Source organism: Dipodomys merriami, unplaced genomic scaffold (assembly GCF_024711535.1).
Source record: "Dipodomys merriami isolate MVZ:Mamm:240054 unplaced genomic scaffold, mDipMer1.0.p SCAF_3, whole genome shotgun sequence".
Taxonomy (NCBI): Eukaryota; Metazoa; Chordata; class Mammalia; order Rodentia; family Heteromyidae; genus Dipodomys; species Dipodomys merriami.
Window position 1 is genome coordinate 67,263,875 of NW_027204492.1, and position 26,785 is coordinate 67,290,659.

Below are 26,785 nucleotides of genomic sequence, written 5' to 3' on the forward strand. Positions count from 1 at the left end.
CCCTTGGCATTTTCATAGGCTAACTCTGTCCATCATTGCTTGGCCACTTGCAGAAACATCAGGATATCACTAGTTAACTCTGTCCCACCTCATCAGGGTGAAGTCTCTGCCAGTCTCTCTTGAGGGCTACAGGCTGCCACAAATGGCATTCTGAGGTGAGGTGTCTGAAGGGATCAAGTGGCAATAGAGAAGAACTGTGGGTCAGCCCCTAAATCTGTCTCTTAATACCCACTGCAGAGAAGTACACTCTTTTTTTTTAGGTTAAAAGATAGACATAAAAAAGAAAGATATATCTCTGGCTCTTGATTACTGTTCTGTGTCCAGTAAGAGCAGGTAAGGAGAAAAGCTAAAACACCTAGGTCTTCTTCCCAATGTTATGGAAACTCTAAGCAACTTCCTCCCCCACTCTCTTCTCCCCTACTACTCCACCATACTTCAGTTGCTGGCTAGGCTCTGTGGCTAGCAGTGCTTCTCCTCTGGGACCTGATAGTTCCATAGGAGCTGGACTCATACTACAGCCGAGGAGTGAAGAAATTGTTTCAGGTGCCAGGAAGAAGGCATGGGAGGAGTCTGGCTGTAGGAGCAATCAAACCAGTAGACTAAAGGGCCTGAGGATCCAGCTTCTATTCAAAGGCTAAGGAAGAACAGAATGCACCTTCTCAATTCACAAACACCAAAATAACAGTTGCTTGTTTATTTTTCTTCAAAACAAAAGGGAAAAAATTAAAATTCTACTGTAGTAGGAAATTGAGTTGAAGTGTCAATCAGAAGAGCTGCACACCAGCCTTGAGCCGATACAGCTGTGCAGGGTTCCAAAGAAGGCCCTCATGGTTGATGCTACTGGTGCAACTGCTGTTGTAGCTTAAGCCCAGGGTGCTGTGGAGAGAGTGGGGACAATCAGTCATGGAAAAAGATGACTCTAGACTCTGGCAGAGCTAAGAGTGCTTGCTATGTATGCCTGTGGGAAGTGTCCACCCCCATTCTTTGCTTTATAAAGAGGCAAATAACTGAGAAGTAATATCCTGGTGGGCCCGAGGGATAGCTTTGCCCTTCCTCCAGTTGAAGGAGAGAAGGAAGAATGGAATTTTCAAATGATGTATTATGCACAGCTCTAGCACACAAACCAGATTAAAGCCCACGCAGAGCTTTGTGGGTTGATATAAGGAAGAAGGCCTCATGAAGATATTGAGAATGACTGCTTCCTTCAAGGCCCTAGTGCTCGGGGGCCCAAGCACTGGATCCATGCCACATTTAATGGCTGGTTAAGGGGTCAAGGCCATGCTTGGACTATGGATAGGCCTGGCTTCCATCCCAAGACTGGACATCTATTTGAAAGAGACAGCTGCCCTCTCCTGGCCCAGCTCAAAACACTCTTGCTTCCTCTGCTTCCTGAAGGTCAAAGGTCCTTCCAGTGATAACTGAGAGCAAAGCCTTCAAGCAGATCCAGGGTTATACTACTGCAGCTGAAAAACCCTTAGAAATGATCTAGTTCAATCCCTCCCATTACCCATGACTTTATGGACAAGGAAACTGAGACTACAGATGATAAAATACTTACCGAAGGCCTCATAGCCTAGCCAAGGATGGAGCTGAGACAAAAAGGAGAGGTAGCAAATGGTCTTCCTATCTAGTAAAGCCTCCTTACTATAGGATGGATAGAAATGGGGCTGAGTCAACCTTCTTCCTGATTTAACAGCTCCACCTATGCACACTTCACCCTTGATACGCTGGTGCTCATCAAGCCAGCCATTATTACCCAGAGCCAACCTACTTATGGCTGAAGGGAGAAGGGGCCTTTCAGACATGTGAACCCAACTCCCAACTACCTTCCCCAGCTGCCTCCTCTCTTCTCCATGAGGCCTAACAGCCACTAGCTTCAGAAAGAGTCCATGGCACTGCCTTGAGCTGGGCCTGGCCTGCTCCTGGAGCCCCTGGATTCTCGAGCTCTCTTCCAGAATGCTCAAGTCACATCTCAACAGAAATAGGCAAACAACAGAGGAATGGACTCTCAATTTCAGGGGCCCATGGAGGTCTCTCTCTTTGGTACTCACAGGATTCTCTTGGCCATAATGGCCCAGCATTCCAGAATATACAGGCCCCCTGGGCTCCTGAGTGTTACCAGCATTGTTCTCAAGTAAGGGTTGCTTGGTTCCTGGCTCCATGGTGACCCAAGGGCTTTTATGCCTATGATCCAAAGTAAGTTTCAAGGGAAAGCATGAGTTCTACACAGGCCTTGCTAGCAAGATGCCTGCACAGTGCTAGAAGGCATACTGATTACTCTATGCAGCTTTGGATAAATCCCTTCCCCTTTCTGGGCCTCAGTTTTCTCATTAGAAATAGAAAGAAGCTGGATCAGAGCATCTGTTCTTGATCTCTGTGGGATACTGGAATCTTTAAAAATTAACTGAAAGCTACTGACCCCTCCCTTCCAAACACGTGCGCACACACGTGTACATCCACCTACACAGCAAGACTGTTTCTGTGAGGGGTGCCAAGCCAGCTTTGAATGGCTACTTCACTGGCTACCCACACTAAAGATAGGATCATCTAGAGGGCCTGGCTACCTATTCACCCACCCCACTTTGTCTCCTTTTACTCCTGTGAGTGGTAGACAAAGGTGGGGGGTAAGAAATCCTGCCCAGATGGGTACTTACCTAGTCTTGGACTTTGGAGAACGAAGCCTCTGGTCTACCACAGGCTGGTCCAAAAGATACATTGTATCATAACTGTCCAGCATAAACTCTGATGGGTCACCGGTTTGACCTGGCACACGGCCTAAGGGGAATGTGTCCCAACGTACATCTTCTGTGGAACGAGGTAGCAAAAGTGGGCTGATGAGCTGGTAGTCCATCTGGGGCACAGGTTCACCCACCCATACCACTAGCCTATTGTGCATGGGTTCTCTGCATCCCCTAGCCTCACTCCTCACGAGACCCCCCCCACCTCAGCACCCTACCACACAGCCTTCACAGCCCTTCTCCCTCTCCGTGTGTTCATATATGTACCTATAAGCACAAAGGTATGAAATTTTTGGCTTCTCTACACTCTTCTCACACAGGTCCCTTCACAGAAATAGACATCTTCAGACCTGGATTCTTCACTGCCTCAATCTTCCACCTTCACCTCTACTTCCCTCTGGGAGGTCCCCACGATTCCCATAGCATCCTCTCCCCAAATCCACCAATACCACACAGTATCTGAACAACCAAAATTTCCTATATATCTACACAGAACCCCCATGAAGCTTGAGTGTCATTATCCCCTTTTAGTGGCCTTACCTAGAGAGATGCATTTACACACACCTCTAACCTGAGGGTTAGAGTCTATGTCAGAGGTAAAACGCTCCTTACATCTCCTGCAAGGTTTTCATGGCTCCAGATGTACACATAAAGAACATCCATTCTCCAGGTAAGGGTAGTCCCACCTCCCAAGTATGTATATAGAATCACACATACCTCCATTCAGTAAATGTTCCCTTTTCACTCCCTGCCTTCCACACTTCTCATTCACAGGCACAATACACAGAAATCTTCATATCCTTACTGCCACCCCCCCCCCCAACAATGTGTGTGGACAATCGACATAAACAGAGGGTAAGAGCCCCTCTTAGTTCACAACCCAGAGCCCCAACACACACGCAAAGACACTTCATTAGGGGATGCACTATACCAGGCATTCCTGATCTCCTTCTGCCTTATCACTTGAACATCCCAACATAGTGATATACTAAAGTCTTCCAGGGTTGGAGGCATGGCTAAAGTCATAGAGTGCCAGCCAATGAGCAAAAGCAAGCTTCAGATACTGAATTCGAGTCTTGGTCTCAGACAAAAAATAAAACAAGGAAAGTCTTCCACCCTATCCTTTCACAAATCCATCTGGTGCTGTCAAGAGAAGCATACATGCCGGGTATGAGAAGCTAGTGTCTATAATCCTAGCTAATTAAAAGGCCGAGATTTGAGAATAATAGTTCAGAGTGATCCCAGGCAGACAGATCCATGAGACTATCTCCACATAACCAGCAGAAGTGGTAGAGCACCAGCCATAATTGATAAAGCTGAGCAAAAAGTGTGAGGCCCTGCATTTAAACCCCAGGACTTAAAAGAAAAAAGGGAGGAAGGGAGGGACGGAAGGAAGGAAGGAAGGAAGGAAGGAAGGAAGGAAGGAAGGAAGGAAGGAAGGAAGGAAGGAAGGAAGGAAGGAAGGAAGGAAGGAGGGAGGGAAGGAGGGAAGGAGGGAAGGAGGGAGGGAGGGAGGGAGGGAGGGAGGGAGGGAGGGAGGGAGGGAGGGGGGAAGGGGAGGGAGAGAGGGAGAGAGAGGGAGAGAGAGCACACATTTACTACTGAGCCTTTTCACATAGGATCTATTTCTGAGAAACTGCATCTCCCTAGTACTCGAATTCTCCTTGCCATAATGCTAAAAAAAAAAAAAAAAAATCGGACAAGGATGAACTCTGGCCCGCCTTGTATATACCCAGGACTTAAACTCAGGGCCTTTATCTCTCACTCAGCAGATCAGCTTTCTGGCTCATGGCCAGTAGTTTACCACACTAGCTTGGACCAGCAGGTTTCTATGTAAACCACAGAGATGTTCCCTAAGAAGAGTTGTTTCTAGCCGGGTGCTGGTGACTCACGCCTGTAATCCTAGCTACTCAGTAGGCTGAGATCTGAGGATCTCGGTTTAAAGCCAACCCGGGCAGGAAAGTTCGTGAGACTCTTATCTCCAATAAACCGCCAGAAAACCGGAAGTGGTGCTGTGGCTCAAGCGGTAGAGCGCTCGCCTTGAGCTGAAGAGCACAAGAACAGCGTCCAAGCCCAGAGTTCAAGCCCCACGACCAACCAAAAAAAAAAAAAGAAGAGTTGTTTCTATTCTTTTACATATCAAATTACCTCACATATAGGTACAATTATGTGTGAATTTTAAAAAATTGTAGGCTTGGGCTGGGAATGTGGCTTAGTAGTAGAGTGTCTGCCAAGCAAGCATGAAGCCCTGGGTTCCATTCCTCAGTACCACAGAAACAGAAAAAGCTGGAAGTGGAGCTGTGGCTCAAGTGGTAGAGTGCTAGCCTTGAGCAAAAGAAGCTCAGGGACAGTGCCCAGGCCCTGAGTTCAAGCCCCAGGACTGGAAAAAATGGTGAGATGGGGTTGTAGAACTTGCCTAGCATGCAAAGGCCCTGGGTTTGATCCCCAGAAGCATGCACACACACACACACACACACACACACCACACACACCACACACACCACACACCCCTCTAGCACTCCTTTTCTGGGCTTTTACACACACACACACACACACACACCCCTCTAGTACACACACACACACACACACACCCCTCTAGCACTTCTTTTCTGGGCTTTTACACACACACACACACACACACACACACACACCTCTAGCACTCCTTTTCTGGGCTTTTATGCCCCTCTAGCACTTCTTTTCTGGGCTTTTACACACACACACACACACCCTCTAGCACTCCTTTTCTGGGCTTCACACACACACACACACACACACACACATACACACACACACACACACACCCCTCTAGCACTCCTTTTCTGGGCTTTTATGACACACACACACACACCCTCTAGCACTCCTTTTCTGGGCTTTTATGACACACACACACACACACACACACACACACACACACACTCTCTCTCTCTCTCTCTCTCTCTCTCTCTCTCTCTCTCTCTCTCTAGCACTCCTTTTCTGGGCTTTTATGCCCCAGCCCTTCCACATCTGTCCCACGAGCTCATTTACTCACACCTTCCGGTTCCATATTGTTCATTATGAGGCCCACTTGTTTTCCTCCCTTCCCTAAGATTCAGTATATAGGCCCCACCCCCCTCCACATATTCTGCAGACTTGTCTACTACTTTTCCTGGGTCTGCCTTCCTTGAAGTTCCTACTCCCCAACCCAAATGAAGGCACACAAAAGACTACTCTTGGAGGAAGATTCAGGCTCCTACTCTTCATCAGCAACCCTCTCTGTCCCACCTTTCATGTATGGGCTTGTGAGCTTGTATAAACACCTGAAATCCCCACCACTCCTTTGCTCTTCTCATCTTACTTTCAGTTTCTCTGACTCAATGTCTTGAGTTTATTCTTTCTAAATACAGCAAAATCTTGTCACTACTGGCCAGCCTTCATGAACTCAAGTAAATAATTACTGCACCTGAAATATGCAGAATAATATATACATACATCCCCTTGCCTCTTGCTTTCTCCAGCCTAGTGTCCATATCCATGTCAATTCCTTCTGGATGTGCTCTACCTAAAAGAGTTGGCAGCCTTACAGTGGTCCTTGGTGTTTACATACTCTATCCTAAGAGGGTACAAAGACATTCATCATCCATGTACTTGGCTGCCTCTCAGACTTGCTTCATACTGGCTACCTCCGGTTACTTTGAACCCTATCCACAGGGCGCAACTTTAAGAACCAGTGCTATCAGCAGTAGTGCCACCTACTTGGAGGCTGAGACAGATAAATTGGTCAGGGATCAGCCTGAGGAACACAGTGATACCCCATGTGAAAAAAAATGAGACTTGGAGGGTTAGAGGTGTGGCTCAGCATCAAAGCACCTGCCTAACAAGTGCAAGGTCCTGAGTTCAAATCCAAGTACCACCAAAAACACTGAAGTCAAACATGGTGGTCTTTAATACTAAAATATCAGGAGTGTGAGACAGGAGGACAATGAGTTCAAGGCCAATTTGGTCTCACTCTACAAAGCGTTCCAATTAATAATTTCCCTTAATTAAAAAGAAGAGGTAACTGGGTACCGGTGGTTCATGCCTATAATCCTAGCTACTGAAGAGGCTGAGATCTGAGGATCACAGTTCAAAAGCAGCCAGGGCAGAAAAGACTGTGAGACTCTTATCTCCAATTAACCACCAGAAAACCAGAAGTGGTGCTGTGGCTCAAGTGGTAGAGCTCTCGCCTTGAGCTAAAGAGCTGAGGGGGACAGCACCCAGGCCCAGAGTTCAATGCCTATGACACCAAAAAAAAAAAAAAAGAAGACAGCCAGAGAAAGAAGTCAATGAGGAATATCAGAGTCCTTACCTGAACCAACTTGCCATGCAGAGCCCTGTAAAACTTCTCTTTTGTGGGCCATGATCCTGGCTTGCATCACTGTGGGAGACTCAGATGTAGTATAAGAAGAAGCTTCCATGTTTCCTTCCTCTTCATCATTATCATCTTCTTCATCTTCTCCATCCCCTTCTTCATCTTCCATGTCATTTTCCTCTTCCTCCTCTTCTTCCTCATCTTCCTTGTCCTCATCCTCATCCTCGTCCTCATCCTCATCCTCATCTTCATCATCCTCCTCCTCATCTTCCTCTTCCTCCTCCTTTTCTTCTTCCTGTTCTTCCTCTATCTGGTTCTGCAAGACCCTTTGCTTCTCCTTCTCTGATTCCTCTTTTTCTTGTTTTTCCTCTATCTCCTCCTCCAAGACCTTTTCCTCCTCCTTCTCCATCTCCTCTTCCTCAACTTGTTGATTTACATCATGAAGACTACCCTGCTCCTCTGACTGCTGAGCCTTTTCTTCAGACTTACAGTTGGAGTCAGGTGGATTGAGGATCCGATACAGATTCTCTATTGTGAATGGAGTCTTCCCAATGGGAGTAGGGACCACCGTGTCATCCTCCTCCTGGTCAAAACCCCCACTCTGTGTATATATTGAACAGATGCGCAGCAGCTTCGCCTGATCCTCCTTTGGTATGGCTTGTCCCATGGCTTTGAAGACACTGAGCAAAAAGAGGGATGAGGTAGGAAAGATTCAAAATATCAAGTTACTTCAAGTTACTTCATACCTCAACACTCCAGGCTTGGAATATATTCTTTGCCCCTCTACACATGCCTCTGATAGGCAGTATTTATTGTAGAGCAGGTAAGACAGAAACAAAAGTATCATGATAGGGTCCTGAACAAGCTCTGTGCTTCATCTATGCCTCATTTCTGTTCTCATTAAAATGAAGATCATAATGGCACCAATAAGGTTCTTGGGATGAGGAAATAAAGCTCACATAGGCTACCTGGCACAGTGTCTGGTACATAGTGGGCATGCAATCTATGATAGCTATTTAGTCTGCACTGAAAAACTATATAAAAACAGGCCTGCAGGGCTGGAAATAAGAATGGCAGATCCCTCTCTCCTGGCTTAGCTGAACAATCTTCAATCTTTCTGAGCTCCAAGGATATGCCTGGAAGTATGCTAGGCTCCTTCTGCATGGAAGACAAGATGTACTCTCTTTATGTGAGTAGCTACAGCCCAGCCTGGAATAGAGGGGAAAAGGCAGCAGTTGACAAGACAAAGCAGGAAGTGAAGGAAGGCCCTATGAGCATTGGGAACTGATGGTGGGTGGTACTACAGGAACAGCTGGGGGAGGCAGAAAGCACAAGGAAGGAGACTGAGGGAGGCCTTGGTGCAGGTGAGGCCCCCCTGGAAAGGGGAGAAAAAGAAGGCTGAAAAGGGGGGTGCATGTGTGTTGGGGTGCAGGTCACCTGCCAACTCTGAGCACACATGAAAGCTGTGGTTTCTGATGATCATCATGGTGATCAGGTGTTGGATGGCCATGTAGAGGGGACCTGGGCAGGGCAGCCTAGAGGCAGGGAGACCAGGGCAGAGCCTCTTGGGACAGTTCAGGTCAGAGTCAGTGAGGGCTGATGTAAGGGTACAGCCAGTGGAGATGCAAGGGAGAAGCTGCTCACACAGACAAACAGACAGACAGACTGACAACAAGGGTCAGAGAAGAATTAAACCTGATGACATCATGTAAACACACACACACACACACACACACACACACACACACACACACACACACACACACACAAACAGATGGCATCAACAGCAAACAACCACCAGATACAGAGCTCTTGGGAGAAGACAAGCATACCTCACCCAAACTTGCTTACAACCTGGCACCAGCACTGATGCACACATGGGCAGGGTGGCAGGATGGGGACTGTCCTTCTAGGTGTATGCATGTGTATTGCACCTGCTTCATGAAGGGACTTATGTCTGGTTTCCCTCTAGGCGCATGCAGGCTGGTCATGTGTATGGTCACCCATGTGTTGGGGGACGGCAGGCCTTATAGCTAATATTAGACTCTACTAAGAGACCCTTTCTGCTCTGCAGGACTAATTTCATATTTTATAAGGATACTGGCTCAAGTGGAATTTACTAGCAGTTAGCTGTTAGCTGGGAACAGCTTTTAGCTTTATTAGAGAAAAAGCCAAGGAGAAAGTCTCTGCCCTTTCACTGTGGACCATTAGTGTGATTAATAATAAATATTCTCAGGCAGTTGGTACTGATGAGACACTATTGCACTGCTATTGTTACCCCCCCATTACCTCTAGCTGTCTAGCCTGCCCACTAAGGTGACAGGATGACAAGCATTGTAAAATGCATCTCCTTCCTCAGTGTGCAAGCTCAAAGCTCAGGAGTGAGGTAGTCACAAGTTCAGGATGATGGAAAGTTTCACAGGACCCAAACCCAGATCTATCCCATTGTCAACAAACCATGTGACTTTAATCCTCACACCCTTAATGTTCTACCTGTCAGAGTATCATATTTCCACCTCCCAAGATTGCTGTGTCAAATTATCTGAAATAACTGCTACAAAAACACACAGCACCATGCCTGGTAATCACCAATGTTCTCTTTTATTTTTACTCTAGGAAAAACAAAGGGCAAGTTCTATATTCATTTACTAATAGATGCTTTCTGCAACAGTACCACCTAGTGGAGCATTACTGAAGAGCATAGGACCAAGGATAGCTATCTGGATTCTAGCCCTTGATTACTTGCCAAATACCTGGGAATATCCCCTCTATAATCAATGCTGTGTAATGGGGTGATTACGTCTAAACTTACTGATTATCTGGGAAAGGCAGAATCTGTGCATAGGGAATCATACCCAAGTTAGCCGCTGTTACTGCTGGCATGTGTCGCATCCCTCTGGTATGCTTGGTTGGGAGAAGATCTCTGTGGTCCAGACTTCTCCAAGACCAGCAGCTTCCATTCTGCAGGCACTTAGGATTGGAAAGTACCTTGAAAGCCACCTATCCAAACCTTTCCAAGCTGCTCTCTGCATTCCCTCCCACTAATACATACACAAGCTGTTCCTTCTACATGTTGAAATGTCCTCTACTTTCCCTGCTTGAACAGTTCAAATGCGTCTTCTTTGATGCTGCATCCTGACTCTCCAGGCCCTTTCAGCTCTTCTCTCAGTTTTCCATCCATCTAAATCACTTCTAATCTAGAGTATACACTTCTGGCAGTGTGGCTGTCAGGTTCAGTCCTATTTCCTCTAGGTCTTGAATTGGCTGAGTTTGTCTATAAGGCCACGGTTTCTAATCTTAAAAAATATTGTGCCCCAAATGCCATAAGAGGTCAAGAAAGACCTTTGGACTGAATAGTAGGATCAGGGGATTAAGAATGTTTGGGGCATCCAGTCTCCCACTGTGGACACTGGGTTAAGCCTTCACCAAGGACAGCACTGCTATCAAGGATACAGCAGAGCAGGTTCAGATCAACATTTACCAAGGCTTGTATTTGTTTGCTGTGCTGGGGCTAGATAGCTAATGCAGAGACCTTGCCCTTCAAAACAGTCTAGTAGCCTGAAGAGGACAACATGGGAGTAGAAAGGGTAACACAAAAATCTCAGATTTTAGGGAGTCAACAGGACAGAGTAAATATTGCCACCACCAGTGACACTGGGAATAGAGGAAGATCACTTTGCGGTTGGGACAGGGAGTAAGAAATTCTCTTTTGGTCACAATACGGTGCCTATGGGTCATCCATGTTCAGCATGCACTGAGTAAATGAGGCTGAATTGTGGGGGAAAGAGCCTGGGCTATAGAGATTTGTGCCTTAGTAACTAGGAATGAGTACAAGCCTTTCCAGGAGGGAATGGTAAACAGCATTAAGGCAGCAGACTCAGAAATTGGCCCCTGTACTTGGTAATTAGGTCAATGCAGCTGTAAGGGTGGGCACAAATGGTAATAGATTAAGGAATAAGAGACAAACTACTGAGGACTGCTTGAGCAGGTTTGCAAAGCTGGCAATAACTCAACGAAGATGCAGAGTCTAACCATTTTGTGCTGTACTGTAATTATTATTCTGTTTTGTTTTTAAGATGAGAAAAACTCAGGCACATTTGTAAGTTGAAGAACAAGAGTCATTAGAGCAAGTGAGAGGCTGGAGTGAGGCCCCAGCGATGCTGGCAGAGGTAGTTTCAGAGCACAGGTGGAGGAGCAGGCTTTGAGGTGGGATAAGGCCATCTCATCCTGAGACTGGTGAGGTTGACTGCAGCTGCATATCAGTTTACGAGGGCTGGACCTCAGGTGGAGAGGGCCCTGTCGAATGCCTCCTTGTGCTCGAGGAAGCTAGGGTGAGAAATGGGAGAGGAGGAGGACTTCAAGTGAGTGGTAAGGTTTTAGAGTAGTCAGAGAACAGGAAAGTGGTCAGAAAACAAGTAAAAGTTCAAACAAACAGAACTGAAGCCTAGCCCAAGATTAAACATCATACCTCTGCAGTGGCAGCAATCCACAGGACTATGTGGTTTTCTCCAGCAGAACTCAGCTAAACAGGCTGAGGAGCAGGGGAAGTAGAGTTGGAAGATTAATCCCAGCACAGTGGGTTGAAAGTCAGACACAGCCAAAGGATAAGGAGAGCTGAGGGTGTTGATGATGAGTGACCAACCACAGGCAGGAAGGCAGCAAGGAAATGGAGGGATAGAAGTCTTAGTACAGGCACAGAACAGGTGTCATGGATAGGCAAGCGTGAGAAGCAGGACAAGAGGTTGTAGGTTGTAGTCACTGAGTGGGATGCAGGGATGTCAGCTTTCAGATGTGAAACAGCTTTGAGATGGAAATGGGCTGCTGGGTATAGCAGAGACTGAAAATCACTGGGTTGAAGGTTGTAGTGTCAGATGATCACCCAAATGCAATAGATATTGCTCCAGAAAGCACGAAGAAAATCATTCAGGTGTTGACAGCTTCCATGAGAATGAGGGAAGTGGTGGGGGTAGGAGAAGGGGGGCAGAAAATGACAGAGAAAGGGAAAGGGAAACAACCACAGACATTTACAGAAATCAGTGCAATATTCCATTTGACCAGAACCCAGAGCAGACTGGTAAAGGGGACTTATGTATAGGGTTACCATGATAGGTTAAGGCCAGAATCAGAAAAATATATGAAATGTCAGACTACGAAGCCTTCACTTCACCAAGAAGGCAACAGGGAGCCACTGTTAGTTGCTGAGCAACTATCAGAGGTATACTTTGAGACGGAAACAAAGGAAATAGCACTGGGCTTAGAGTAAAAAACCTTATATACAGCAGCTACCATTAATTGTGCACTTACTCTGTGCAGGCCAATGTGCTAAACATTCTCTTGCTGGACTCAGTTTAGCCAAGTCTTACACTGAATGATCTTAGGCAAAAACATATTCTTGCCACTTGGTTAGCTGGACTCAGCTCTGCCACCTGTCGGTGGGAGAGGGACTGGACTAAGTGTCGTGAAAAGGGCACTCTAATGGCTGGCCAGTCCAGGGCTGAGTGTCCCTAAGGATTCCAGGGCCTCACCCTCTTACCAGAAGGAATTCAAAAGACTTACAGCTGAAGGAGTTGGGGGCTGGCCCAGCAAGGTGATCCCAAGCAGAATTGAACCACCTGGGACCAGTCAATGGAGGCAGAGCAGTTGAAAAGCCTCCAGCTCTTTCTTGCTTCCCACTGGCTTGCAGAAAAGAGGCGAGCATTCCGACCTAAGAGAAAAGAATGACGTAAGGAGAAGCAACCTTTACTAACCTTCTCTCTATACCCCGCAAGTTCCTCCCCCACTATACTTCCTAACTGGTAAAGGTATGCAGGTTTTTTGTTTTTGTTTTTTTTTTGTTGGTCATGAGGCTTGAACTCTGGGCTTGGGTGCTGTCCCTGCACTCTTCAGCTCAAGGCAAACGCTCTACCACTTAAGCCACAGCACCACTTCCAGTTTTCTGGTGGTTAACTGGAGATAAAAGGCTCACGGACTTTTCTGCCGGGGCTGGCTTTGAACCGCTATCCTCAGATCTCAGCCTCCTGAGTAGCTAGGATTACAGGCGTAAGCCACCGGTGCCCGGCAATATGCAGGCTTTTTGCTCAGCCCAGTCTGTTGTCTACAGCTGTGTGCAGAACCACTTGGGCAAACGTAAACCTTTACCTAAGAAGGTATCTGCCTAATGCTTTTCAGTAGAGAGCTGAGGCCAGTGGCACACACACTCTTGCCCAGGTTGCCTTATGCCCTTGGCTAGAATTGTTTCTCTCACCAGACTTAGTGTTGGCTACAATCAGTTCAACGGTCCATCGAAGGATGTAGGTAGCTCGGATCCCACTGTCCCCCAAAGATGGCAGTTCAGTGAACATCCTTTGCATCAGGGCTTCTGTGAAGGTCTGGGAGTGCAAGCCCCTGAGCAGGGGCTGCCAGAACTGAGAGAATGGCTTTGGCACCAAGGCGTCATCCAAGTTCATGTTTTCTGGTTTGTGAGGGACACCATTGATAAAGGTGGAAAGGCAATAGGGCGAGAAAGAAACAATACAAAAGCAAGAGAGCACGTGTGCACACACCAGAACACGAGTGGACACGCACAGGACCCCCGACCACCACCACCAATATGGTTGCCACCACAAAACAGGAAGAAAGGGGAGAGCAGAATAGCAGAGAAAAAGAAACCAGTTAGGGTTTTGCAACCAATCAGACTTTTAAAAAAAAGAAAAAAAAAAAAACTCTGGTTCTGACTTCAACTTTGTTGGTAACTCACTGCGTGACTTTGGGCCAATATCATCCCCTTTCTGGACCTCAGTGTGACCATCTGTAATATGAGGATGTTGAGCTAGATGACCTCATAAGGCCCTTCCAATGCTGCTGTTCTAGCTCTCTAGCCAGTGGCTAAATCACAATTAATGTCACACAATAATGGTATTAAGATTCTCCCACTCTACCCTCCTTACACCACCTAGTCAATTCCAAGCCAGCTAAGGACAGCTCCAACAGTGTTGTCAGCAGGGCTACCTGTCCTGCTCAGCCAAAAGGGCTGAGAAGTTTCCATACCCCCAACCAGGGCCCTATGGCCCACCACCAGTGTTCCCACTCAAAACCTCAAGGTTACAATGGCCCCCAGGACTCTACCTTCATATTCTATCTGCAAAGCTGCCAACTGTTCAAATGTGGGAATGAGGAATCCATCATCCAGAAAAGCATCCAACACAGCATTCCTAAAAGACATCAGAGTTTATCTGGGCATGGTGGCACAAACCTATTGTCCCAAGTAGTTAAAAGGCTAAGGGGGGGGAGCACTGCTTCAGCCTAGGAGTTGAAGATTCACTTGGGCAATAGAGCAAAACCCCCATCCCAGGGGAAAAACAAAACAAAACAAAAACATGACCACTATAAATATGCTGGATCCATTTACTGGTTATTTTTAAATGATTGATAACTTGAGGAAGGGGCTGAGTATGTTGCTCAGTACCACAGCACTGGTCAGAGTTCAATGCCCAGTACCAAAAAAAGAAAACTAGTTTTGTAAACTGAAGAGGACAGAAGACCTCACCTATTCCTCCTCCCTGCCTGCAATAGCCCTAAGGCAGCTATCATCTTTTGTTCATGTGGCCAAAAGTATCACTAGGAGAAATGAGGCAGGAGACAACTGAACACCTTCTGGAGCAAGGGTTAGAGTAGAGTATCTAGGATCAATGGGTTTTGAACATGAACTTGCCAAACACATGTCCGTCTAAGGCCTACAGCAAGAGTAACAGTGGCTGAACATGCTTCAAAATACAAATTGCCCAGACCCTAAATAGAACCAACAAAGTGTGTGTGTGCGCGCGCGCACGTGCGTGCGTGTGTATATAAAAGAAGTCCATACAGTTTGAAATGTGGCTCAGTGGTAGAGTGCTTGCCTAGCATGCATGAAGCCCTGGGTTTGATTCCTCAGTACCACATACACTGAAAAAGCCAGAAGTGGCACTGTGGCTCAAGTGATAGAGTGCTAGCCTTGAACAATTCCCAGGACCTGAGTTCTAGCCCCAGGACTGGCAAAAAAAAGCCCATAGCCTACAGAGGGAGGGAGGAAAGGAGGGGGGGGGAGAAACAAAGAGAGAAACAGAGAGATGTGACAGACAGAGTGTCCAACCTAGAGTATGGTAAAGGGATTTCAGAATTTAGGTCCTGTAATCTTTGTTGCTTCTCTTGACCATTCTTCTTTAGTCATCTATCTCTCCTCTCTTTGGCTGTTTTCTTTTAGATCAGGGGTGCCATTTTGGACATTTATGCCATTTATAGGCCATATAAAAATTTCAATACAGGCAAATGGGATCTGAGCAGCTGACAAAAAGCATACATATCTGTTCCAACACTCACCAAATGACTGCACAGGCCTTATATGGCCTGTCAGCTAGATCCTCGACATAGAAACCCTGAGGATTCAATTGACAGACAAAATATAATCCAGAGTTTTAAGGACCCAGAAGAAAGTTAGAGGAGTTGAAGACATTGGCTACCAAGATAATCGCTCATTTTCATCTACTTCCAATCTAAACCACTAAATCAGCAAATGAAAACTGATTCTTACTAGTGGCTCCCAAGATTCCCTCCTTGTTGACCAGGCCAGGAAGGAAATAAAGCACCTTAAGATGTCCCAGTGCCAGGAGAGGCTATACTATACTCATATCCAAAGTGCTTGTGGCTCACACCTGTAATCCAAGCTACTCAGGAGCCTGAGATCTAAGGACCATGGCTCAGAGACACCCTGGGCAGGAAAATCCATGAGACTCTAATCTCCAATTAACCACCAGAAAACTGGAAATGGAGCTGCAGCTCAAATTGATAGAGCACTAGCCTTGAGCAAAAAGAGCTCAGGGACAGTGCCCAGGCTGAGTTTAATCCCCAAAATTGACCAAAAAAAAAAAGAAAAAAGAAAACCAAGATCACTTAAAGAAACCACCAGATTCCTGCTCAGCACTACAGGAAAACACTACTGTGTATGGCACAATGCTATTTTCTCACCGACAAGGCTGGAAAAACTGACCGAACACCTTTGAAACTAATAAGAATGAAAAGAACAGAGTGCAGGGGAAAGTCCAGACTACATTGCAGGTTCCCCAGCAGATCTACTCTACATTCTATACCACCTACCTATACTCTCTGCTCCATCTGATCTTCTAGCTTTCCCTAGTTGTGAAAGCCTAGCATTTGTTCTGTTGGTGCTGAGAATTAAACTCAGGGAATATGCATGTTAGGTAAATGTTCTACCTCTGAACTATAACCCCAGACCATGGCCACAGGTTCATAGTAAAAAGTTCCCCTAGAGTCCCTTCTACCTGAATTTAAGTAAAATGTCCCAAGAGCAAGTAGGAACAAGACAGATAAAGCAATACTTTGTGCTCTGGTAAAGAACAAAGTGATAGGGTTGATATCATGTATTAAAAACACTTCATGAAGATTCTTTAAAAATTACTCTTAGCCAAGCACCAGTGTGGTCCATGCTTATTATCCTAGCTACTCAGGAGGCTAAAATTTGAAAACTTTGATTCAAAGCCAGACTAAGCAGGAAAAGTCATGAGACTCTTACCATCAATTAACCACCAATTTTTTTTTAAAGCTAGAAGTGGAGCTAAGGCTCAAATGATAGAATGCTAGCTAGCCTAGAGCACAAAACCTCACAAACAGCACTGAGGTCCTGAGTTCAAGTCCCAGAAGTGGCACCAAAAAGGTATTTTTTTGCTTTAAAGTGAGCACTACATTTCAGGGTTAAAAAGGAAACACATAAGCTGGGCACCAGTAGCTCATGCTTTGCAATCCTAGCTACTCAGGAAGCTGAGATCTGAAGATTTGAAGCCAGCCCAAGCAGGAAAGTCCTTTTGACTCTTATCTCCAATTAACCAGCCAAAAGTGGAAATATAGCTCAAGTAGTAGAGTGGCAGCCTTCAGTGAAAAAACTAAAGGACAGTGACCGGGTCCTGAGTTCAAGCCGAGAGAGAGAGAGAGAGAGAGAGAGAGAGAGAGAGAGAGAGAGGAGAGAGAGAGAGAGAGAGAGAGAGAGAGAGAGAGAGAGAGAGAGAGAGAGAGAGAGAGAGAGAGAGAGTGTAAGGCTGCACTCTCTTACTCTAGAAAGAAAGCCCCTGGTTACTTGGTTGCATACCTGTTCTCCCATGCAATGCCCTTGAGCTCACCCAGGATCCATTCTATATGTGGGGACATGTCATTCCACGCCTTAACAGCCTGAGGTAAATATCTGTATCTCTCTAGCACCTGTAAGCAAAGAGGATCCCATCAGAAGGCTGATTATGCCAGGCAAACCACCAGGTAACCCCGCTAGTATCCCTTTCCCAGGGGACCACAGCACTGCCCTTCAGGAAATAGGACAGGATAGATAGGGGTAGATGCACAACTCCCGTTGGCCCAGAAACTAAAAATAACCAGACCCTGTGGTTCTCAATCATAAGATTGATGTCCAGTGAGAGCATCTGGATGGAGATGGCTAGAGGGGAATGAAGGGATATAATGGATATGGAAGGCAAGACCTGGGTTCTTATTCTGGTTCTATCATTAACTGTATATGACCTGGTTCTGCCTTTCAATCATCTATGGCTTTAGTTCCTTTTTTTTTTTTTTGGGTGCGGTCGTAGGGCCTGAACTCTGGGCCTGGGTGTTGTCCCTCAGCTCTTCAGCTCAAGGCTAACGCTCTACCACTTGAGCTACAGTGCCACTTCCGGCTTTTTTCTTTATGTGGTGCTGAGGAATCGAACCCAGGGCCTCAGGCATGCAAGGCAAGCGCTCTGCCACTGAGCCACCTTCCCAGCCCCTTTAGTTCCTTTTTGTCTGAAAAGGTAGAGTTGAATTAAATGCTTTCTGAGTTAAATGACCCACTCCCTATTAAAATAGCACCCCCCAACAGAGTGCTGATGGCTCATGCCTGTAATTCTGGCTACTCAGAAGGCTGAAATCTAAGGATCACAGTTCAATGTCTGCCCAGGCAATGTCCATGAGACTCTTATCTCCAATTAACCACCAAAAAAACAGAAGTAGAGCTGTGGTTCAAAGTGGTAGAGTGCTAGCCTTGAGTGAAAAAGTTCAAGGATAGAGCTCAGGTCCTGAGTTCAAGCCCCACATCACCACCAACAAAAAAAATCAAAAGCACCCTCCAGCTGACCTGATCTAGCGAAGTTCTTTTTTTTTTTGGGAGAGGGGTACGGTCATGGGGCCTGAACTCTGGGCCTGGGCGCTGTCCCTCAGCTCTTCAGCTCAAGGCTAGCACTCGACCCCTTGAGCCATAGCGCCACTTCCGGCTTTTTTCTTTTTGCTTATGTGGTGCTGAGGAATTGAACCCAGGGCCTCATGCATGCAAGGCAAGCGCTCTACCACTGAGCCACCTTCCCAGCCCCCATCTAGTGAAGTTCTTGATATTCCTCCACCTGCCCATCAGCTGCAAAACTATAGGATTGTGCAACTGCCCATTCCCAGTAGCTATCTCCTACCCAAAGGGAAGATTATCCACAAACTTCATCATCTACTCTCTTCCACTGGTGTGGATGACCCTAATGGACTCCATACCTCTTCTTTCCGTCCTAGTTCCCCCCTCTCTTTCTGAGAAGTTCCCTCATGCTTTGCCACTTTTCTCTCAAATTCCTTCTTAAGAATTTAATTTCTGGGTTGGGAAGGTGGCTCAGTGGTAGAGCGCTTGCCTTGCATGCCAGAGGCCCTGGGTTCGATTTCTCAGCACCACATAAGCAAAAAGAAAAAAAAGCCGGAAGTGGCGCTGTGGCTCAAGTGCTAGAGCGCTAGCCTTGAGCTGAAGAGCTGAGGGACAGCGCCCAGGCCCAGAGTTCAGGCCCCATGACCGGACCCAAAAAAAAAAAAAAAAAAAGAATTTAACTTCTTTCTCTCTCAGGTAGCTGGCAAGAATAAATGCTAGAGCAAATGAGAGTATGCCAGCTCAAGGGCAATTCCTTACCTTAAACTGTTCCTCTTCATAAGATATCAGCAGCTGACAGGCTCTTTCTGAAAACAGAATGAGGAGACAGGTAGAGCAACCAGCCTAGCTCAGCTGGGATTGTGAGCCTGTCTCATTTCATTTCATGAGTTGTGAATTGAGAACTAATATTTCTTTATGACCTACTTCACAGAACTCAAGGAAAATAATTTGAGAGGCAAATATGACAACAACTTGACTATGGAAACTGGGCAAGATGGTTTGTGACAGTAATTTTTCAAGCCAGAACTCACCACAGGCTACTGCAAATGCCAAGCCTACGAAGTAACAAGTGCTTGACCCTAAGTCTGAAATGTCCAGGCTCATGCTTCCCTCTTTATCCTCATTCATGTGCACCTACCATACAACTCCTTATGTCTCACAGGCCTTTTCCCTCGAGAATCCACCACTTCACTGCCTTTTGTGTTTTCATCATCCTTGACATCCAACTCTGCACCTTTTACATCATCCTTAGACTCAGATCTCTGCTCATCATCAACATTCGTATCTTCTTCCTCTTCTTCTATGTCTCCTCCCATATCCCCTGGGTTTTTTCTGGGATTCCCTCCCGAGTTTCCTCCCGAGTTTTCTCTGTAGCTTCCTCTGGAGCTTCCTCCTATATTTCCTCCATGGATTCCTCCAAGATTTACTTCGGAATATCTTCCGGGGTTTCCTTCTGCATTTCCTGCAGAGTTTCTTCTGGTGTTAGACTTTTGGTTTCCTCCAGTTTTTCCTCTGGGGTTTCCTCCTGCATTTCCTAGATTATCTTCTTGGTAATCTTCTCCTATCTCCATCTTCTCTTCCTCAAACTCCAAAGTATCTTTCATACTGTTCTCCAACTGATGGCACCAGTAGGTGTTCTGGAGCCATTTCAGCACAAACTGGCAGCCTGAAGAAGGAAAGAAGGCAATAGCATAGAACCAGCTGCAAGCAAGCAACTAGCAGGTCCCCAGCTCTCTGGCCCTCCAACCTCATCTTGTGAGCAATGGGAAAGTCTAGTAATCATTCATATACAGTGTAGCTCAAGTGGTAGAGCATGTGCCTAACAACTACAGGGCCTCTAAAAACTTGTCTTCCTGAGTCTGAGTTATCCCTTTTTGTTTTCTCCTATTTGCTAGCATCTTTCCTAGAACACAAATTACACTGACATTGGATGCTAAAAACAGCAAGTGATGGTAAGTAAGAAACTGGGACTCAGTCCCACACAGCCTTAGCCAAAGCCAAACTAAATCACCAGGTTGTTCATTTGTTTTTTGGTGGCAGGTGCTTAACCATTTCAGCCATGCCGCTAACTTCTTTTTGCCTTGGCTATTTTCAAGTAGGTTCCTGCTTTATGCCTGTTTGGGCTTTTCCATGTTACTGGGGATTTCAGGTTTACACCACTGCACCTAGCCATTGTACTTTTCCCAAAGCTGGGATAATAGACAAGCACCACCATACCCAGCACTGGTTGAGATGGCGTCTCACAAACTTTTATGCTCAGGCAGGACTTAAACCACAATCCTTCCTTCTGTCTCTAAGTAATGGGTTTCCAATTGAGATGGGTAGAATGTCCAAAGATCTCCTAGATATATAACACTGTAGATGGCTCATGTGTCTCATCTTGCTGTCCCTGCTGTATAGTGAAGCTGGAGAGGTATTACCTCAAGTGCAAAATTTAAGAGGAGGCTAAGAAACTATTCAAGGTATCAAGACAAAATAAGATCAGTATCCTACAAAGCCTAAGGCAAAAGAACTCAGTAAGTCTAATTTTGTTTCTATTTTCCAAACTTTGTTCATCACATAGTTTTTCACATTAAAATGCCATTTACCACAGGGGTATGGCTCATGGGATAGAGCATCTCACCTAGCAAATGGAAGGCCCTTAGTTCAAATCCTCATATTGAGCCCCAGTACTATTTATCTGGATCATCAGACTTGACAGCTCCTTAAATGTTGTGCCCAAGGCGTGTAACTGATTTGTTTCACTTTATTCCTGGCTTTGAATCCTGGTAAGATTTCTCCTACAATCCCTCTACCTCAAATGCCACTTAGTCCAGGCTCCAGTGTTTGACCATGATACTTATACTCTCCTCAAAGGTGGAGACTCACCTTTGCGACATTCATTTAGATGTGGCATTTTCTTGTGAGTCAATTCATGGCGAAGTTCAACAATCCAATCTGGAATGTTTATCTGAGTGGAATTGAGGGATGAGTATAAAAATTAAAAAATGCAAAGGCTGAAAGGAACCCAGTGATAAATTAGCCTGACAACTCCTCTCACTTTACAGATATAGAAACTGATGCTCTGGGGACTGGGAAGGTGGTTCAGTGGTAGAGTGCCTGCCTTGCATGCATGAGGCCCTGGGTTTGATTCCTCAGCACCACATAAACAGAAAAGGCTGGCTCAAATGGAAGAGTGCTAGGCTTGAGCTGAAGAGCTGAACCAGAGTTCAAGCCCCACTATTGACAACAACAACAACAGAAAGAAACTGATTCTCTGGTAGAAGACCCTAGTCATTCTAACAGAGTCAAGGTTAAAAATGGGTTTCTTAGCCCAATGCTGATGGCTCACACATATAATCCTACTTAGGAGGTGGAGATCTGAGGATCACAGTTTAAAGCCAGCCTAGGGCAGAAAAGGCCGTGAAACTCCTATCTCCAATTAATCAACAAAAGCTGAAAGTAAAGCTGTGACTCAAAGTGGTAGAGCACTAGCCTTAGCACTAAAGCTCAGGGACAGAGCCTGAGTTCAAGCTCCAGGACTGGCACACAAAAAAGAGTCTCTTGCTCAGTTTTACTGCTCTGTGGAGGTGGTCTTAAAAATCAGAAAAGGTACTCATATCCCCCAACCACCAACCATTCACCTGCAACAGAGACTTCTGAATGAGCATTAACAATCACATTCTCCAGCCTCCTTCTGCCCTTTCCCTTTGCTTTTCCCTGAGTGCCAATTACCCATCTTTTCTTCCCATAGCTATTCCAGGAAACTTCTCTTGATGACTGAGAACTTACCTGTCCTCTGAGTCTCTACACAGTTCACATACTAACTCATGATAGGAATATCTAGGATCTTCTTGCAGCATGGCTGAGCTGTCTCCTCCTTCAGATTGTCAGCTACCTAAAGGTAAGTGCTTTTTGACTGCCACCTCTTTCATGGCTCCTCAGCTTCACTGGGCCACTCTAAGCCAGCAAGGTTAGACAAGCCCACTGAAATTTAAGTTATGAGGATTAAAGGAACAATTCTATTTCTTAAAAACTGGAAGCTGGGTGTTGATGGATCATGCCTGTAATCATTGCTACTCAGGAGGTTGGGATCTGAGGATCACAGTTTGAAGCCATCCTGGGCAAGAAAAGTCCATGAGACTTTTATCTTCAATTAGCCACCAAAAAGCCAGAGAGGAGCTGTGTCTCAAGCCTCAGAAGTGACACAAAAAAAGGGAAATGAGGCTCAGGCTGCTGATTTCAGCTAGTAGTGATGTAATGAACTAGTCTGTTAACATACCTTACCTCATACCCATTTTGTAAATCCTCTAGGCGAAAGAGAATTAAGGCTATTTTATCATACGCACCTCCTGAGCCAGGTACCTGAGGGGGAGCTTGGTATACTTTGTCCTCCTCTCCGAGATAAGATTCACAAACCTGGGGTTAGGGAAGAAGTAAGTGACACAGCCCAAAAGAACTGTTTTATACAAAATACCTTGCTGCGTTACTGACACCTTGCATTTCCACAATCTTCCAACTGAGTGTCCTGTTAATATGGTTGATGTCAACCAAAGCAAAGATAATTCCAACCACTCCAACATTTACTGAGTCTGCTCTGTACTGAAACCATACAGAGTAGATATTGCTCTGGCCTTGATGAGTTCAATCTCGGATAAATAATTATGACATAAAATGCTAGAATGTGTGTTACAGTTGGTATAATAAAGGACTATATAAGATGATATGTACATGGAAGAGGATATGAGGATCTCAAGACAGACAAAGAGAATGGGATGATATGAGACTAGACTTTGACATGAAAAAACTCAGTCACAACCTCCCTGCCCTTTCTCCTCATAGGTATGAGCCAGTTTTGCAAATCAGGAACTCTCAGCTCAGGTCTTCACTTTCACAAATCAGCAACCATTCATTCATGAAGGAAATAAAAAGAAAAATAGTTGGTGTACATATACATAAGAATAAGACTGCAAAATATGTGGGCTAGGAAGGTGGCTCAGTGGTAGAGCGCTTGCCTTGCATGCCTGAGGTCCTGGGTTCGATTGTCCAGCACCACATAAGCAAAAAGAAAAAAAGCCGGAAGTGGCGCTGTGGCTCAAGTGGTAGAGCGCTAGCCATGAGCTGAAGAGCTGAGGGACAGCGCCCAGGTCCAGAGTTCAGGCCCCACGACTGGACCCCCCCCCTCAAAAAAAAAAGACTGCAAAATCTACATTAAATCACAGTCAAGGGAAATTAGAAAGTCCCTCTAGGGGAATGAAGTGTGAGCAAATGCAGTCATTCTATTCAGCGTACATTATGTAAAAACTGAACTATGTAACTTGAGGGTAGACACAGGAGGGGGAAAATGGGGAGGGGTGATGAAAAGGGTGACATTGTTCAAGAGGTCCTGTACTGGTAATATGACATATAGAATTGTAACCCCTTTGTACAACTACATAATAATAACAATTAAAAACGCAAAATAAAATATAAAATGTAGAAAAAAGCCCCTCTGGATGAGGAGTTAATGAGAAAAGAACCCAAATTAGGATTATGAAAACTGGAGGAAACCCAAAGAGGACATCCAATCCAAAGCCTCCCCACATGCCAGAGGAAAAGAAAAATGGAAGACAGTGGCTTACAAGGACAGGGAAAGAAAGAAAAGTTATGTTGGCATGGGGTAGAAAAACCTATATCAATATAAGCAATCATAAGCCAAGCCATAGCATTTTGCTTCTGGTAGTCCCTGAAAACAAGCTTTGCTTACCACAGGCCAATCACCTGAAAGATCCCAAAGCCAACCTCCCGCCCACTCTTAAGTCCCAGGTAGGTCTTACCTGACTAATGCCATGCCATACAGCAGTCTAAGTTCATCATGGCCCACATTACCAGCTATATCCATGAGTTTACAACGTATCAGGTCAGCAGTAGTAGCCACTGCCAGAGGAAGTTCGTTGCCTAACCTAAAGGAGCCACAGACCAGCACCGTCATAAAAGTCCCTTACAGTAGTCCACCCTATCTCAGAATTTTGGTCACTGCACAAACATTCCTATTATATATAAAAGCTCGGGTGTACATGAAGATAAGAAACCAAAGTGGAAGACAGGCTCATGGTATCCAAAAGCAACACAGGGCACGAGGGACTGATTAAGGTATACACAGGACACCTAATTGCTAGACTGTCAAATCAGTTGTGGGGCTGGACACACGTTTTTTTCACACCATCAAGCTGTTAGAGAAGCCCCATATTCCTTGTTAGTTTGCCCCAACCCAACTAGAGTGAAATAAACACATCACACATGCAGACTCGTCTTTTCAGATAAGACTCTCTCCTCCTCTCCCTAATTTCAATCCGAAAGCCACCCCCCAAGTGTTTCTGAAGCCCTAGGTGAGGCATCATTAGTCCCTCCAGGACTCTCCCCAAGAGAAAGAAAACGTTATTTAAGTTGTTACAAGATTTCCATCTACAAACGGAGCCTGGCTTCAACTTTCCCCGCACACTTGAGAAAAGTGGTAATATCTGACAATTTTGGGGGGGGGGGTGGGAACGGGCCAACTGAACCTTTTAGGAACTCGCCAGCGCGCGACACAGCGGCCGCATTACCTGCTCCTCCACGCGGAGATTCGGTTCAGCGCGTATCGTTGCAACTTTAAGTCATCACAGAACAGATAAACCGTCACCTGGTCCCATTCCGCCTTGCTAAGCCAGGACACCACGATGCTTTGGCTCTTTGCCGGCGACAACTCTTTTTCTTTAACGCCCTTCCTGTACCACGCACTCCACACTCGATCCATCCCCGCAAGACTAAGCCAAAGGCCGAGTCTCGTGCGGCGACGTAGGCTTACCCCCGCCTCTTCTCGTGCTACTCTGACTTTAATGGACCGCCGAGCTCCATCAGCCAATTGGAAATCATGACCCGGACGCAAGCCCGCCTTCCAGTATGAGCGTAGCCAATCGGAATATGGAACATAGAGGTCACAGACGTCATTACGTCCTCGCCGCAGGAAGTGTTCTGTTCACAAAACATCCCTAATAGCTCCACTGCGTTCGGTCTCTAGGTTCCACCAAAGTTCCGCTTGCTCACCCGCTTCCTTCACAAATGGCAACGCGTGCGGGGATGTGGGTGGAGGCGGGGGCTGGACAGCGGCGGGGCGAGGGCGGGAAGAGTCAGCTGCCGCCATTGGCGGACTGCGAAGGGAAAGTGGTCAGCTAGTGTACTTCCTGAAAATGTGCTTTGAGTTATATTTATATAAAATTTCTATATGATTGTAAATATATCTTCATATAAATATTTTATATTGTTTGCAAATATATATGATTAATAAAATTATGTTCGGATGTTAATTGTAACATGAATATATTTCTAAATAATTATGGACAAATGTTTATAAATACATTCAATACATATTTATAAGCTATAAGCATATACAATGTATAAGTACAAATAAATTATATATTTATGCGTAATACAAATATATTTATAATATATAATAAATATAAATATATGTCATAAGATTATAACAATATATTTAATATCATAATTGATTATAATAAATATTTATAACGTGATAATTTATTTTTAAAATTTTTGCCAGTTCTGGGGCTTGAACTCAGGGCCTGGGTGTAAGGTCTGCACAGGGACACCTCTCTACCTCTTGGCTAAGTTTCCTCCCAGAATCTGTTACCTAAGTAACTGGCAAACCTGGAAGCAGTCACCTTCCCCTCCTGCTAGGTCACATCCTGGGTCACCGCTGGTCACATGCCTCCCATCTGACCTTAGGAGGGTTCCAGACCAGGAGGTCTGTCGGGATCCAGTGTGGCCACACTTTTCCCCCACCTAGCGGCACCTCTTCCTGTCCCTGGCCTACATAAGTCCTGGCCTGGGGTGGGTTGCCCCTTTCCTTTTCAGCCATGGCTCTCCACCAAGCACAGTGGAGGCAGCAGTTCGGTAAATAAACTTCTTCTCCTGCCTGAATAGCACATGGTGTTCTCTTCATGGGCTACCTACCTATTTAATATACCTTACACGAGTACTGTCCCTGAGCTGCTTTTGCTCAAGGCTAGCACTCTACCACTTCAGCCACAGGGCCACTTCCGGCTTTTTCTGTTTATCTGGTACTAAAGAATCGAACCCTTGGCTTCATGCATGCAAGGTAAGCACTTTACCACTAAGCCACATTCCTAGCCCTAATTTATAAATTTTATATTATATTCAAATATATTTATAGAGTATAACTTTATAAATTAATTAAATCAACAAATAAATTAGTATAAATTAGTTCATAATAAATTTGTGTAGGAATACATTTATATAAATTGTATAGTATATTTTTGTTTTATACAATTGGTGTATATATGGTTATAGTTCTATGATTTGATAATTCAGTAGAAAACTTTAGACATTGAAACAGAAATATGGAAAACATCTAACATATAATTAAGTTGAAAAAAATATCTCCTGGCAAATATCCAGACATAGTTCCTCTGCTTGAATTGAGTTGAAAGTACATTGTAGAGTCCATAAGCTTTATAGACCATAATAATGACAATGCACCTCATGAAGGTTAAAATGTGTTTGTAACTTTAAGTATCA

General features: G+C 45.4%; 1 protein-coding gene across 3 annotated transcripts; it reads right to left on the reverse strand.

Moving 5' to 3' along the window:
* Positions 1-679: 679 nt before the first annotated feature.
* Las1l (LAS1 like ribosome biogenesis factor) lies at positions 680-25,064 on the reverse strand. Of its 3 annotated transcripts, XM_070040219.1 has the most exons (14): positions 24,796-25,062; positions 24,028-24,153; positions 22,561-22,630; positions 21,101-21,182; positions 19,371-19,898; positions 18,992-19,038; positions 17,180-17,289; positions 14,170-14,255; positions 13,310-13,516; positions 12,622-12,769; positions 7,063-7,745; positions 2,655-2,805; positions 2,052-2,184; positions 680-876 (listed from the first exon to the last, which is right to left on the reverse strand). In XM_070040219.1, the coding sequence occupies exons 1-14, from the start codon at positions 24,984-24,986 to the stop codon at positions 838-840; spliced, it is 2,601 nt and encodes an 866-aa protein (XP_069896320.1). In that variant the 5' UTR covers positions 24,987-25,062; the 3' UTR covers positions 680-837. The 3 variants fall into 3 exon arrangements, with proteins under 3 accessions (XP_069896320.1, XP_069896321.1, XP_069896322.1); XM_070040220.1 differs by lacking the exon at positions 2,052-2,184; XM_070040221.1 differs by lacking the exons at positions 680-876; positions 2,052-2,184; positions 2,655-2,805 and adding an exon at positions 9,921-10,035 and having other exon boundaries at positions 7,660-7,745; positions 24,796-25,064.
* Positions 25,065-26,785: the final 1,721 nt, after the last annotated feature.

Coding starts and splice junctions, on each gene's coding strand:
- Las1l (XM_070040219.1), bottom strand. CDS start 24,986: ATGGATCGAGTGTGGAGTGCGTGGTACAGGAAGGGCGTTAAAGAAAAA. Junction 22,631..24,027: donor TATGGCATGGCATTAGTCAG/GTAAGACCTACC, acceptor CCCTAACCCCAG/GTTTGTGAATCTTATCTCGG. Junction 21,183..22,560: donor TCAGGTACCTGGCTCAGGAG/GTGCGTATGATA, acceptor AATTCCACTCAG/ATAAACATTCCAGATTGGAT.